Here is a 15751-nt window from a genome sequence, read left to right as displayed (position 1 = left end):
TTACTGAGATTTGTTGCCTGAATTGGGCTTCAGTTTGGTTTTTAGTGACCTTCTGACTTGAAATTTTTAAAGTTATTCAAATTGTCTATTTTCAAGTGTTTTAAAATTTTTTTTGGTTTTTTGCGTATTTCACAGCAGTTATTTACTAACCGTTATTAATTGCTCTTGAACGCAGTTCATAGCAATTATTGTAAACGTGTGTGTCTTTTTTTTCAAATTTTTCGCTCGACAATTTTGCGCTTTTCTTCTAGAACATTCTTTGACTTCTCAAATTACTTTTTCACTCTTTCGTTCATCATTTTTGATTAATCTCTAGTGCTCCGAAGTAAAGCTTGTTGCTAATATAAAATCAGTTGCAGCAAAGTAAAATTGAGTGACTCGTAGAGCAGTGGTTAGTGGGTGTTGCCATGTAGAGGGAGGTCAGTGGTTTGAATCCCGGTGGGGTCGAGGTTTTTTTGCACCCATAAAGAAAAATTGATCTATGCTAAAGACCATGAATTAAATAGCCTCGCCTGTCGTTCAATAGCAATTATTCCGACATTTGTCGGTTTATGTTATTGGTTGTGTCACCAAGAAAAGGCAGTTGAGCTTTAGATGGGTCATTTTTAGTGACATAAGTGTTTGATGCTATTTAGATAATGGGTGTTTGACTGTGCTTAATGTTATCTAGCAATTTTTTGTTCGTACTTTTTGATTAAACAGAAGGGGAATTACAATCGCTATGTATTGTTTTTATTGTTCTTTTGTATAAAGTAAAAAAAGTTGATGATTTAATGAAATTTACGTTGCACAGGCTGGTCTCAGCTTTGAAGTTTCAAATTGTGGAGGGTTTTTAAAACAGAAGATGTTATCAGCTTCTAGATATTGGCCGTTTCTTTGTTTACGTCTTGGTTGACCTTTTGGCCGAGTCAATCAAAATGAATAGTATTAAGAAGTAAATATGTTTAAGGTTATTATTTGAATGTGACATGATTCAAGGTTTCGGGGAAAAATTTGCGTTTAATGAAAAACGTTCCTCAGCAATAGCGAGGAATTAATTAGAGCGTTGGTGAAAGAATCAATGTGGGAAATATGAATCAGAAATTGAAATAGAATAAACATATAAAGCAGTGTTATAAAGGCCAGTTGCTTCAGTTTTGCTTTAAATCCTCTCATTTACCAAGTGTATTGTTATAAGGCCTTGTCCCTTTATCTTTTCTCTAGGTTCCACAATTGAGTTTGACTTCCACATTCAATAAAATTACGGCGTAGTTTTCGAAATTTTTGCATATTTTTAAAAGTTGTCATCAGTTATTCAAACGCTTATTATCATGGTGCTCGCGGATTTTAAATTCAATATAATTTCGCTCTCATTTAATTGCTCGCAAGCGATGTTTGCAGCAATTATATTAGTCCGGTTGGTCTTTTTATGCGATTTTTTGATTGACCAATATTTCGTCTGACCTATTTGATTTTTCGTCCTAAAAAACGGGATAAACAGGTAGCGCCCATTAAGTTTCTTTAGAGGCCCTTAGCCGCATTTAGTAGTCTTTCAAGTGGTTATTGTGGTGAAGCTACTGGGAAGGCCGTAGTTTAAGGTTAAAAGGTCATTTCTATGAGTTTTTGAGCTTAAAATGTTGCAATTTTTTGTTTTTTTTTCGTCATTTTGCGAATTTATTTGTTGGGCCAGTCTGCAGTTGAGGCCTGTTAAAGATGTAAGAGGTCTTGTGCAAGACATAAGTAATAATCATTCGAGCAAATTTTTGTTAGTGTTATTAGATGATTTGTTATTGCTACTTATTTCTATGGAATTGTAATATGTATGTATTACACTATGCTTGCAGATGTGTTTTTCACATTGAATTATTGAATGCCCATAGAGGTTTTTGGTTTTTAAAAGTGCGTAATTTCCTTACATTATTCTTGCTCTGCGGGATTTTTCAAACTCGGCAAGATAGGGATGACTCTGTAGGTTAATTCGGTTGAACAGAGTGAGCTCTACCGTTAAAGTTTTACCGATGGTGAAACTTCATTGTAGTTAGAGTTCTTATAGATAATAACTTTTCTTGCATCACTCCGCAAAACAGAACGTTCGCTTAATTTTTCATTTCTATGATTTTTGTTTAAAAAAATTTCCAATAATAGATAACTTTTTGATTGCATGACACTCGAACTCTTTGAAAACTATGTTAAATAGTTTCCGCAAAAATTAGTGCTTTTTGGTTTTCATCGGCAGACATCCAAATTAATAGTGACCCCAAAAACAGAGGTCACAATGAAACTGTTAGGATCATTCAAGGGGTCACTCACAGCAATTTTTGGCATTCTTTTGCGTGGAAATTGTATGAATCTTTGAAAGACTCTGAATTCTTTATGAATCTAATTAATTATATTAGTCCAGTTGGTATTTTAATGCAATTTTTCGTCTGACCCATTTGACTTTTCGTCCTCAAAAACGGGATAACCAGGTAGCGCCCAGCAGGCATTAAGTTCTCTTAGAACTTTTAAGCATACTAGTCTCGCCTCTCACATAACCCCCCCCCCCCCCCCTCAAAAATCCCCACCCGTGCCTTAAGGGTCCCCGTGCAGCCAAAGATCCCCCTCCCGCAGTTTTCACCCCCCCCCCCCCACTGTTGCAGAATTTTACCAGAATGAATACTAACTAGTTTTTGTAATAATTTTCGATGGCGTTCAGTTTAAAAACTTATAATTGTATACATGAGTAATCTGAATGAAACTGCTCACCAATTTTAAACAAATTCTGACAAATTTAAAAAAGGAAATCAAATTCTTTTTTTCGTTTTCGTTGCAATGGACATCAGTTGGTCAACTGTGGATATTTTTTTGGCTCTCTCTCAGCTGTGTTTTGTGTTTTTGTGAATGAAGGTAAGGGGTAAGCAATTGCATCTGGTTTCCTGAACATTTATAGCGATCATGTTGAAATAAGTGAATGTTTCGAAAACCACAGGACAGAGTTCAAAGGTCAAAGTTCGAAAACTGATGAATATATATTAATGGAAAAACGTTGGCATTCAAGTGACAACATTGATGCTCAGTTCCATGTTTTTAGGTTTTCGAACGTTTTATTGTTTCAGTTTTATGGAAGATACTATATCATAGCTGGCGAAGTATGATTTTTTTTCTGAAAAAAAAAGTTTGTATGACGCTCATTAACTGGTTTATTGTGCGTGACGTACGTCATTACTAGCTCGTCATTACTAACATTACTGCTATATAATCAATGTAGATAATTGTAAAACATCTAGACCAAAGTGAAGCAAGCTTTTTAATTTTTCCAAGAATTTGATGTTAAACTTTTCAACTAAGTTCTATAAAAATACATCGGCAACTCTGTTAACTCAATTCTGTTTCAGTTACTATAATTAGTTTAGGGACCGGAATTCTATTCTACATCTATTTCGCCAATGTGCAATCAAAATTTGACAAATCCGTCCGGTTCTTTTTATAAAAAAATGTCAAGGGTTTTTTTTCCGTTTGTGCGCCCGCCCCCACCAAGAAAGTATTTGCATTACTGAGTTTTTGTATGTAGATTTTAACAAGTAACTCAGGTGTCAATAATAGATCTTATTTTTTTTGCACTTTTTTGATAGATGAATTCGGACAGTTGTCTACTTAAACAAACAACAAACTTTTATAGGCCACTGGGTCATTCTGCAAAACGTTCACTTAGTAGCGGGCTGGCTACCCCGGCTGGAGAAAATGATGAACCAGCTAAAGTCATCTGACACTCCGGAGGAAGAACCCCACAAGGACTACAGGGTCTTCATCTCGGCCGAGCCTCCGCCCGCACCCGAGATGCACATTATACCCCAGGGCTTATTAGAAGACAGTGTTAAGATCACGAACGAACCCCCGACTAAGATCAGTGCCAATTTGCACAAGGCTATGGACAATTTCTCACAGGTGTGTATTTTTTATAAACTATAAAAAGTTTTTAAAAAATTAATTCTTTGTCAGAAAAACACCAGAAGATAATCGCACTGTCTAAACAGTGCACTAAAATAAATCCGACACCATAAAATAATCGTTTTTGCAGAAATTTGGTGGAAATGAGGATTATTTTTAAATATAAGCTTATCAAAGTTCATATATATGCTTGTACTAATTCGTAAATTCTTTTTGTTATCAGACAGTGTAATAGTTTACTACGGTTTTCTCAGTAAAATTTTGCGAGTGACAAAACTATAGCCAGCCGCGTTCTAATTTTTTCGCAATCATGGTTTGGCAGGCGCGTCATAGTACTATTAAATTAAACGACTCTCATTTCGGGTTGCGGAAAGAAACCCCCCGCGGAAAAAACCCCCCACTTCATTTTAGATAGGAAATAAACCCCCACAGAAATAAACCCCCACGGAAATAAACCCCCATTTCAAAATTGAATTTTGGTTCAGATAGTTTGTTCGGTTGTGATACTTTTATATCAAGTCCCACGGGCCGCTGAGGCATGGCCATGGCCCGCAAGGCATGGCCAAAGGCACCAAATGCGCAGTTTTTTAATACTAAAGTGGGGGTTTATTTCCGTGGGGGTTTATTTCCGTGGGGGTTTATTTCCTAGACCCCTCATTTCTGTTATTTTAAAGTGTTCCGGATGGAATCTGCCGGCTAATCTGGCGTGTCTTCTAGATTGTATAACGTCTAATACCCATAGTGCCAATTTCATTATGCGAATCGCTTCCAAATATGAACTTCCAATTGGGAGTAATTATACCCATGTACGAAATATTACTAATTCTCTTTAGGTGTAAGTAATAATTCACAAAAGAGCAGAAAAAAATTAAATTGTCAAATTGCAGGTACTAAATCACAATTAAAGTGACAAAATCTGAAATCAATCACATACACTTTGAAGACAAACTGGCAGTCGCCCTAAAAATGAGTATCAGTTTCGTTCCTGTAAAATTTTGTTCAATTGAGAACCCTTCCTTTCAGGTTCCCATTCTGATCACCATTTCAGAATCCGATAAAAGAGTAAATGTTCAAGAGTTCGATTAACTTCTCATTCACCTTTAATTGTTTTAATATACCAGACGAAGTAACTAATTCGGCAGTGGTTATAATTTGGCTTTCATCAAAAGAGCAAGTAATGATGTTTGGACATGATATATTAATACCGCGGAAATTTCCCCACCCGATGAATTTCATCTCTATTAATGGGACTCATTAGAATTGAATTAGATATAATTTTCCTCAATTATACGAGTATTAAAAGTGGGGTGAAGCAAATTAGGGCTTAAGTTATTGCGTTGTTAAATAATATAGGGTTTTACAAATCGGGATTAAAATATAGGAGCTAAATGAATAGGGGTGCAAAAACGGGACACCAAATAACTCTCATATGCTCTTGAGGAAGTTCTTTTAGCGGAATTTAGTTAATTTTTTTTCTTAAAAGTTGGTTACAAGATTTTCCCAACCATCATCCGCGTTCGACGTCATTAGTTTCCAAATTGAAAGCAATTGCCCAAATTGGACTGCAGTTGTGAAATGAAACAGGAAAACAAAACTCAAAAACAGCTTTTTGTTAAGTGATGTTTTAAAGGCTCAAAGTTAAAAAACGCAATATAAAGTTTTCTGATGTTTAATTGCTCTTGAACGAAGTTCATAGCAATTATTGTAAACGTGTGTGTCATTTTTTATGTAAAATTTTTGCTTGACATTTTTGACTTTTCGAGTGACTTTTACGCAGAAACCAAATTCAGTACAGTTAATTATTTCAACTGTTAGGGGGTCTAATCAGGCGCAACTACTGTGAAAATGGACCATTACTGGATTTGAACCAGCATCTCTTATTTGCAAGCCTAGTGTGCTGCCTATTTACACCAACGGGTCTGAAGCTCTCGAACTTGGGCATCTCATATAACCCGTTCTCACGTTCTTTCTTGTTCCTCAAGGCTTCATTTCTCTAGCCAAGTATACGTTGAACAAGTAGAGCTTCCTGTCAAGCTTATCTTATGCAAAATTTACATTAGGTTGTTCTCTCTCACCCAGCTGATTGTCAAATTGGTATGTAGGGGTCAATGAGGGTTATTTGCCGGCCAATTTCAAACCAGTCAATTCAGATCCAACGAAGTGTTTACACAATAGGCAGGCAAGTATGGCTGGTATAGTGTTTTCTAATCTTCAACGAAGTTGCGAGTGACTTTAGAGCCATACATGTTTTTCGGCTCTCTTAGAGTGGTTTTCCGTTGATATTTCAAATAATGCATTTCTTAGATTAGATTGTTTAATTTTATTTATCAATCGTAAAATTTACCTTAATCCCGACATTTCACCGCAAAAATTTTTAAACTTAGTTTGATAAAAAAGAATTGCGTTACGTTCAAAAACGGAGTTCAGGCTACGTGCTTGGTAGCCTGGATGCCGCTTCTCTTAGCCTAGCTGTTGAATGTATCCCAATTACGAAAATTTAAATTAAGTACTATGTATTAACATAGCAAAACGGAATTAAGTTACATTTTGGGTCAAATTTGACCGTGGTATTAAAAGTCTGTGTTTCCTGTGTAACGGATGTTAGAATATCGATCAAACTATAGTTTTAAACTTAGTGAGAATTAGAAAGAAAGTTTGACTTACCAGATTAGAAAGACAAGCAATATGACTTCCATCAAAGAAATTTTATAAATGAATCGTCAAGAAATGGTGCTGAGAATCAATATTCAATTCAAATTGGTGAATCTAGATAACTATTATTAGAGTTAGATTAAGTGATGTAAAGTCTTCCCAGCATGTATTAAATGATGATGATATCTCCGGAAGTGTGAATGAATTCTTAGAAAAGTGCAAATGCATTCCATTTATGGTTCCTGTTGCGACTGATTTGCAGAAGCAAACCATATTGGGTAACCCTTGCGACCCCCACTATAAATCACGGTGCTAAGATTAGTTTTGTATCTTGACTTTTTCACACTGATAATGGGTATATATTCAGCTGATTTTTGAGTCCTTTTTCATCCCCAAATTCAAATCACCGTCTTGATCTAATAATCAGATCTCTCCTGTAAATCTCTAAATTCTACTGTAAAATATCATTTTGTTATTCTCTCATTATTTGAGAAATTAATTCTTTTACTTAGTTAAAAACGCTTTTTATTCCGCTTGCGAAAGTCCATAACCCAACAGGTTATGGGCCCAGCAATTTTCTAAGTCATAAAATTAATTTCCAAAACAAAACTAATTTGTTGTTGACAGTCATAATCCTTTTCAGCTTAGTACCTTTTCTTTTCACAACTGTTTTGCCTGCTCAAACTTCAATGGATCAACAGACAGTGAAGCTGCTGACCTACACAGGAAAGGCACAGGACTTTCCAATCTGGAGCACAAGATTTGTGGCGATGATGCAGACGAAGGGACTCTACAAATCACTACTGGGGACAGAGGAGCAACCCAATGAGCCTGCGCCACTGGCCAATGGGGCAACCAATGATGATAAGAAGAACCACAAGGTGCTGAAGGATGCATATGAGAAGGAAGTTGCAGACATCAAGGAGAAGCGGAACAATGTGTGGTGCCATCTGGCACTGACTCTAAATGCAACAACTCTCATGCTGATGAGACATGACTGTGTGGGAGATGATGGCATTGGAGATGGAGCAAAGGCTTGGAAGCTTTTGCAAGAGAGATTTCAGAGTGCGGAGACACCGACAGTGGTGACTTTAGTGGCACAGGTTGCTCGACTGCAGCTCGAGGATTCTGAGGATTTGGACAGCTTCTTCATCAGAGGACAGGAGTTGCTCACAAGGCTACAAGAAGCAGGGGAAGCAGTCTCAGAGACCCTCTTCAACGCCTTGGTCCTCAACGGTCTGCCAATGAGGTGTGAAAGTTTTGTTATACAGGAAAGCTTCAACCCGGCAACGAACTTCACAGAGTTGAGGAAAAGGCTGCAGAACTTTCATGAGAGCACGGTGCAGAGACACAAGGGACAAAGTGGTTCAGTGGCACTGGCAGTGAAGCGTGACTTCAAGAAGGGACCCAAGAAAGGAAACTGCTTTGTGTGTGGGATCCCTGGACACTTTGACAAGGACTGCAGGAAGAAGGAGACAGCACAATGCAGCAAGTGTAGTGAGAAGGGTCACCTAGACAGGGCATGCAAGAGACAAAGAGATGGAGGCAAACACGAGTCAGTGGCAATGGGTCCAACATTGGCTACACCAGACGAGGAATGCTGGGCAGCTCTTACCCAGTGGAAGACAGCAGGCATGCTAGTGGACAGTGGTTGTACAGATCACATAGTGACGAACATCGATGCGCTCCTGGACTTTGTGCCCATTCAATCAGTGGTCAGAAATCCCAATGGAGAGGCTTCCAGAGTGGTGGGCAGAGGCTGTGTGAGGATCAGCATACCCTCAAACAAAGGGGAATTCCAATGCGAACTCAAAAATGTTCTGTGTGTGCCGGACTATTCTTCAAACCTCCTATCAGTCTCAAGATGCAAGGAGAGAGGAAACAGGTGCATGAAACTCCAGAAGGGAACTTGGGTAAAACTAACACAAGAAAATAATTTGTTTTACTTACCCTGCAGCGTTCTAGAATTCAAGATGAGTTCCAACAGCGTGAAACTTGACAGTGCAAGGAAATGGCACAGACGATTGGGTCATTTGAATCAAGCGGATGTGGTCAGGAATGCACCAGAGACAGTGGGGGAACTCGATGATGTATGCAATGTGTGTGCATTGGCCAAGATCACAAAGACTCCAGTACCAAGAGTGGCAGAGACCCAAGAAGAAGAGAAGCTGGAGAGGGTGTTCACAGACGTGATGGGACCTTTCAGAGTAGAGTCACTGTCAGGGTTCCGGTTCTGCATAGTGTTTGCAGACCAGTACACGAAGTTCCTGTTTGTGGACTTGCTTAAGGCAAAGAGTGAAGCACTGGCCAGCCTGAAGAAGTTTGTTCTCAGTGTGGGGACGCCCAAGAAGCTGAGGCAAGACAATGCGAAGGAGTTTCTCTCAGAGCAGTTCAAGACGTACTGCTTAGATGCAGGCAATCTACAGGAAAAGACCATACCAGAGACGCCACAACAGAATGGGTTTGCAACAGGACACTGCTGGAGATGGCAAGATGTTTGCTCATTGACTCAGGACTTCCCAAGATGATGTGGGGAGCAGCAATTCTTCACGCAGCAAGGATCAGAAACTTGGTTGTGAGACGAGGAGAAGAAAAATGCCCAGCAGAGCTGATGAGAGGTATGAAATCTAAGCTTTCAATTAGTAAATTATCTATTTTTGGTTGCACAGTCTTCACGAGGAAGAGGGACAGAGAAGTCAGCAAACTTGAACCCAAGGCACTGGAAGGAAAGTTTGTTGGTTACACTGAAGGAGAAAACGGATACCTGGTGTACATACCCAACACACGCAAGGTGATGGCAGTTCGAGATGTGATCATCAAGCAGTCTGAAGTGGGTTCAATCCCTGACAACAAAGAAATGGCTGACCTACTAGATGATGGGTCGGAACTGGGAATCTGGCACCCAGAAGATGGTCATCAAGATGATGACAACAGAGAACGACTGGACACATCTACTGCAATAAAGGAGGAGTGGCATGACGCAGGGAGCGTGAATACTCAAGAAACAACACTGAGATCAGAGGCCTCAGATGTTGGAGAAACAGCACTAAATGAAGGATCTACTGCAACAAGAGGGAGTTACAGAGACTCAGAGTCATTGGAAGACAGTGACACAGAAGACTTCTCACAGTTAGAGACAGTTGGCTTCAATGAAGATGCAGTGGAACACGCGGACAGAGCAGAGCCCAGACGAGGGACACGAGCAAGGAATGTTCCGCAATTTTTTGGAGAAGTCAGGACCCATCTTGCTGTGACTGAGGGCGACTATGTGGAACCCAAAACAGTCTACGAAGCCAAGCAAGGTGACGATTGCGACCAGTGGCACCGGGCAATGAATGACGAGGTCAAGGCACTCCAAGACAACGAGACTTGGAACCTAGTGAGACCACCCACAGACAGGGACGTCATACCGGGCAAATGGGTCTACAATGTGAAATTGGGACCCAGTGGTCAAGTGAACAAATACAAAGCGCGCTATGTGGCGAAAGGCTTCAAACAAGTGGAAGGACTGGACTACTTTGAGACTTTTGCGCCTACCTGTAAGCCAGAGACATTCAGGATTCTACTTCAGCTATCAGCGAAGCAGGAACGATCACTCTTTGTTTGCTTTGTTTGCAAGATCAGAGGCAGAGGATCACACCTTCATCTTGGTCTGGGTTGACGACATCATAGTAGCATCAAGAAGTATGACAGTGGTCTCTGATGTCAAGAAGGCACTAGAAGCAACCTTTCACATGGAAGACAGAGAGAGACTACACTGGTTTCTGGGTCTAAGAATCAAACGAGAAGAGGGCAAAGTCACAGTCGACCAAGAACGCTACATAGAAACAATGCTTGAGCGGTTGCAAATGGATCAATGCAAACCCTCAACAACTCCAGCTGATTTGAATTTGAAACTTCAGACAGCACAGAACGGAGACGAAGAAGTGGACCAGAGGATCTACAGAAGCTTGGTTGGATCACTTCTGTATCTGGCCAAACAGACGAGGCCAGACATCATGTTCCCAGTCAACATTCTGTCCAGACACATGAATGCACCTACCAATCAACACTGGATGTGCGGAAAACGACTTAGGCGATATCTTCAAGGTTCAAAAGATTTAAAACTTACTTACACAAAAGAGGCTAGTTATGATTTAGTGGGGGGAATTTGATTTATTGGGGGGAAAGTGATTTAGTGGGGGAAAGTTATGATTTAGTGGGGGAAAGTGGTCTGGAGACGTGAACGACAGAAAATCAACAACGGGCTATTACTTCAAGCTCAACGGACGTGGCGCAGCACTCAGCTGGGGTGTCAAGAAGCAGGCCACAGTTGCTCTTTCTTCATCAGAAGCAGAATATCAGGGCATGGCAGCAGCAGTTCAGGAAGCACTCTACCTGAAACAACTTCTAGAGGATTTTGGCATCCAACAGAAACGTCCAATAGCAATTGGAGAAGACAACCAAAGTTGTATCAGACTTTGCCAAAACTCAGTCATGCACAAAAGGAGCAAGCACATCGAAACAAAGTTTCACTTCATCCGGGACAAGACGGAGGATGGGACTATTTCAATTCAATACGTTCCTACAGACAAAATGGCAGCGGACATCTTCACAAAGTCCTTACCCGTTTCGAAAGTGGAAACATTCAGAGCAGTTTTGATGGGAACCGACTCTACGCAATCAGCTCAAGTCTGAGTGGGGGTGTTAGAATATCGATCAAACTATAGTCTTAAACTTAGTGAGAATTAGAAAGAAAGTTTGACTTACCAGATTAGAAAGACAAGCAATATGACTTCGATCAAAGAAATTATATAAATGAATCGTCAAGAAATGGTGCTGAGAATCAATATTCAATTCAAATTGGTGAATCCAGATAACTATTATTAGAGTTAGATTAAGTGATGTAAAATCTTCCCAGCATGTATTAAATGATGATGATATCTCCGGAAGTGTGAATGAATTCTTAGAAAAGTGCAAATGCATTCCATTTATGGTTCCTTTTGAGACTGATTTGCAGAAGCAAACCATATTGGGTAACCCTTGCGACCCCCACTATAAATCACGGTGCTAAGATTAGTTTTGTATCTTGACTTTTTCACACTGATAATGGGTATATATTCAGCTGATTTTTGAGTCCTTTTTCATCCCCAAATTCAAATCACCGTCTTGATCTAATAATCAGATCTCTCCTGTAAATCTCTAAATTCTACTGTAAAATATCATTTTGTTATTCTCTCATTATTTGAGAAATTAATTCTTTTACTTAGTTAAAAACGCTTTTTATTCCGCTTGCGAAAGTCCATAACCCAACAATGGACAGTTTTTTATTTGCATGTTTGTTTAGGAAACGATGGAGTCTTGTTCGAAGGAGACAGAGTTCAAGAGTATCTTGTTTTCCCTGTGTTACTTCCACGCAGTTGTGAATGAAAGGAAGAAGTTTGGGAGTATTGGATGGAATAGGAACTACCCCTTCAGTACTGGAGATCTCACCATATGTGCCATGATACTCAACAGCTATCTAGAGGCCAATCAGAAGGTGCCTTGGGAAGATTTGAGGTAATGGTTTTTTTAACCCAACATTATTTTTTAATATTTTTGTTAGATATATTTTTTTAAATATTCTTTTTTCAAAATTATTTTAATATAGTGAAAATATTTTTAAACTTTTTTCAAACTTTTAAAACCTTTTTAAAAACTTTTTACACTTTATAAAATATTTTTGTTTTCAAAACTCGCTTCTCCTATTTGCTCTCGAAGCAAATACAAAAATATATTATCGACGTTTTTCATGTATTATGTATTTTTGTATGCAATGTGAAATGTCTAAGATTTTATTTCTGTGCGTGAGAACAAAATTAAGGTGGGCTAATTTGAGATCGTTTGACAGAAGATGGCAAAAATGTATCTCGTCCGGACAAAACAGTACCAGACAAAATAGTCCAAAAACTTAAAGATATTGACTCAACGCATTTATTAACAAAAACCCATTTTTTGTGGACCACGGAGTCTTTTCATAAGTCCACCTCTCATCTAGAATTTTTTACGAGGGTGGGGGTGGGGGTGGTTGCAATACATCAGAACGTTTTATTCTTCAAAGCATTTTTATGATAACAAATTTTAGCGGTGAATTGTGGTAAATTTTTGTAAGATCACCGCTTACTCTAGCGGGGAACTTACATAATTTCACCGCATTCACCGCATTACACCGCAAAATTATGTACGAAATTTGCGGTGAAAATACTAACTTTTCACCGCTTATCTTACATATTTTTTCGATATTTTCTCGACCCGGGTTTGAGATCGTTTGACAGAACTCATATTCATGTGACTAGATACCTGTTTGGTGAGATAATGTACGGAGGACACATAACAGACGACTGGGACAGAAGACTGTGCAGGACATACTTGGAAGAGTACATGGGACCAGAACAGGTTACTAAACATAACTAACCATAACTAAATGATTCAAATGTAATAACCCAGCTTGTGCTATATCAAGCTAACAAAGTTGCTACTTCAGCAGAGCCTTGGTGCAACGGTAGCACACCTGGCCCCGGTTTTGAAGATAGTAGGTTCGAGTCCTCTAAGATCTAATTCTTTAGCAGTATATGGAGTTAGCAAATACCACAGTTGGGTTGTTACACCAACACTTAATGAGACCTCTCAAAGCTTTTTAGATTTCAAAATGAGAACTTCAAAAAGCGTCGGGCTACTTGAGAGTCACACATCTACGAGCTTGAGTTTTCAAACTTTATCCTCTGATACCGCTAGGGCAAATTAGGCTTCTGTGTCTTAGAAATTTTGCATGTAATCCGGGTGAGCTCGACTCCACCTATGATCCGACTGACCAGGCCATTTTCCAGACTTTTATAAGTTTGAACTGAAATCAAAACTCTGCAATTTTGTTTGGACCATCCAGTATATTTCGAATTTTAGCTAATCGCATTTGAAATCTCGCAATTTTGGAGCTACTTGATAGACAAACATGTTTTCAAATACAAAACAAAGGTCTTTGTTTCTGACGTAAGTAGCGTAAGTAAAAACGTAAGTACTCAGCGGATTAGGTGGATTGCTGACCAACGTTAGCGTAACAGCGTAAGAGTGGAAATTAATGTGGGGAAATGAGAGCGAGTGACCCTTTTAGCTGGACGGGGACCTAACCCTGGCACCCGGATTCCAAGTGCCTGGAAATATGGACTACGAGGCATATCACTCCTACATTGACGACTGTCTTCCTCAAGAGAGCCCAGCACTCTATGGGTTGCATATCAATGCTGAGATTGGGTTCCTCACCACTGCCGCGGAGTCCCTGTTTGGGATTGTGCTGGAATTGCAGCCTCGGGATACGAGTTCCCAGGGTAGCTCCGAGGGACAGTCCAGAGAGGAAATTGTGAGTCTGATATTGTTATCAAGGGATAACTAACGTGTGAAATTTCTATTTTTCACTCAATACCCTATTTCCCGTTATTTTTGATGGATGTTACGAAAATTCTTGGCCCGGGATGTCAGGATAGATTTTCAAGTGCTCTCAAACAAAAGTTGGTACCTATTAGACCTGCTGGTTGTTGATGCGTTTTTTCAAACCAACCTTTCGTGTGATTGTTTCTTTATCTGACCTTTTCACTTTTTGTCCCCAAAAACGGGATAAACAAGAAAAACCCGGAGCGTATAAGGTTCTCTTAGAGCCTTATGGCTCACTAATCTCTAGGTGTGCTATTCACCGAAACTGTTTAGGAGATAGTAATTATGTACCAAAGTGGTACCAAAACGTACCTTGCCAAGACTGCATGTTAGCTCGCAAAATTATTTAAAAACTTGAATTGCAGATTTTGAAGGATTTTGACGAAAACAGATGAATTGCAACACTAATTGACCATTGGCTTTCAATCTGCACAGTTTCATCAGATGCAATTTTTTGTGTTTTCAAGAGACGAAGTTCAAAAAAAATCAGATATCCAAATTTTTGTTCTAAAATATGTGTTCAATTAGCAGAATACAAACTGTTACTGTTTAGCAATGCTGACGCAAACTGAAGAAATCCTCAGAAACTTCAATTTGGTCTTTGAAATTTTTTGATTTTTTTAGGTTTACACAAATACAATTTTCGATTACTTGATTTTTATTGATAAATTGTATTGGGGCGCTGTTTTTTTTAAGATCTGTTCACACATTTTCATGATTTTTGAAGTCAAATTGGAGTGGTGATTTCGGTCACGCCGAAACAGGAAGTGGAGCGAAAAAGCGAGTGGTTTTGCGGCGTGAAATTTTTTTCGCTCTAATTTTAAAGTAGAAAGAGAAAACGGCGTTTGAACAAAAATTCGCTTTCTCGCTAGTGGTTTTTTGTTCCAATGCGGCACTTTGGTTTTTACTATTTTTTTCGATTTTTTGGATCACCTTGTTTTCTAAATGATTTTCCCAATCCATTCATAGTTCATTCCAGGTCTAGTTTTTTAGTCAATGAAAATTCTTTGAAATGTACGTCAGGACTTGTCCTGGTATGTTTTTTACTTCGTCGAACAAAAAATGTTTCGCTTTACCTCATTTTGCCGCTTTTTCAACATTTTACGTGAAATATTTTTGACTTCCTTAGGCTAGTTTCTCTCTTCTCTCAATCAGAGTCAGTATAAAAAATTGAAGTCAGAAATAGAAACGGGATGAACCCATAAAGCACAATTTTAGATGCCCGCTATTTGAACGTCGTTCGTATAAATCTTAGTTAACATCTCTAATGCTTATTGGTTACGATAGCAGCCCCTGTAGCCTCTTTCTAAGAAACAGAGGTATGTTCAACTACGAAATGCCATCAAAATTAATCGGACTTAAAAAATGTTTTTGCACAAAAATCTTTTTTTTTTTTCAATATCTATTCTTTCAATCCCAATCATGCTTATTGGAATCAACGGCGGCTATGTTTTTTATCAATCCAATTTTTATTTGGTAATTTGACGTGTTCAGTTAAAGCAATTTACTGCCGTGCATCATGTGCGTCATATCTATCGTTATTTTTTAAATCATTCGTTTACATTAAAATCTTTAATTTGAAAACTTAAAAAATAATAAGTAATCTATGTTAGTATTTACATTTAAATTTTTTTCCACTTACCTTCCATCGTTTTGAAAAAGATATTTGATGTTTATTCACTTCATTTAGTTTATACAGCTCACTGCAAGCTGCGTTGTGATGCACTAATCTTTCTCGGTTATATTTGAT

General features: G+C 38.7%; 1 protein-coding gene across 4 annotated transcripts in view; it reads left to right on the top strand.

Moving 5' to 3' along the window:
- The window catches only part of LOC142342601 (dynein beta chain, ciliary-like), a 300993-nt gene that overhangs the window by 265862 nt on the left and 19380 nt on the right, over positions 1-15751 (top strand). For all 4 annotated transcript variants that reach the window (XM_075393992.1, XM_075393990.1, XM_075393991.1 and 1 more), the window contains 4 exons: positions 3638-3903; positions 11885-12096; positions 12873-12972; positions 13685-13930. In XM_075393992.1, the coding sequence (XP_075250107.1) occupies positions 3638-3903; positions 11885-12096; positions 12873-12972; positions 13685-13930 (824 nt within the window). The remainder of the gene's footprint in view (positions 1-3637; positions 3904-11884; positions 12097-12872; positions 12973-13684; positions 13931-15751) is intronic.

Source organism: Convolutriloba macropyga, chromosome 7 (genome assembly GCF_964194025.1).
Source record: "Convolutriloba macropyga chromosome 7, txConMacr16.3, whole genome shotgun sequence".
In the NCBI taxonomy this organism is placed as follows: Eukaryota; Metazoa; Xenacoelomorpha; order Acoela; family Convolutidae; genus Convolutriloba; species Convolutriloba macropyga.
The sequence above is the reverse complement of the archived record's forward strand: the minus strand, read 5'-3'. Positions and strand labels throughout refer to the sequence as shown.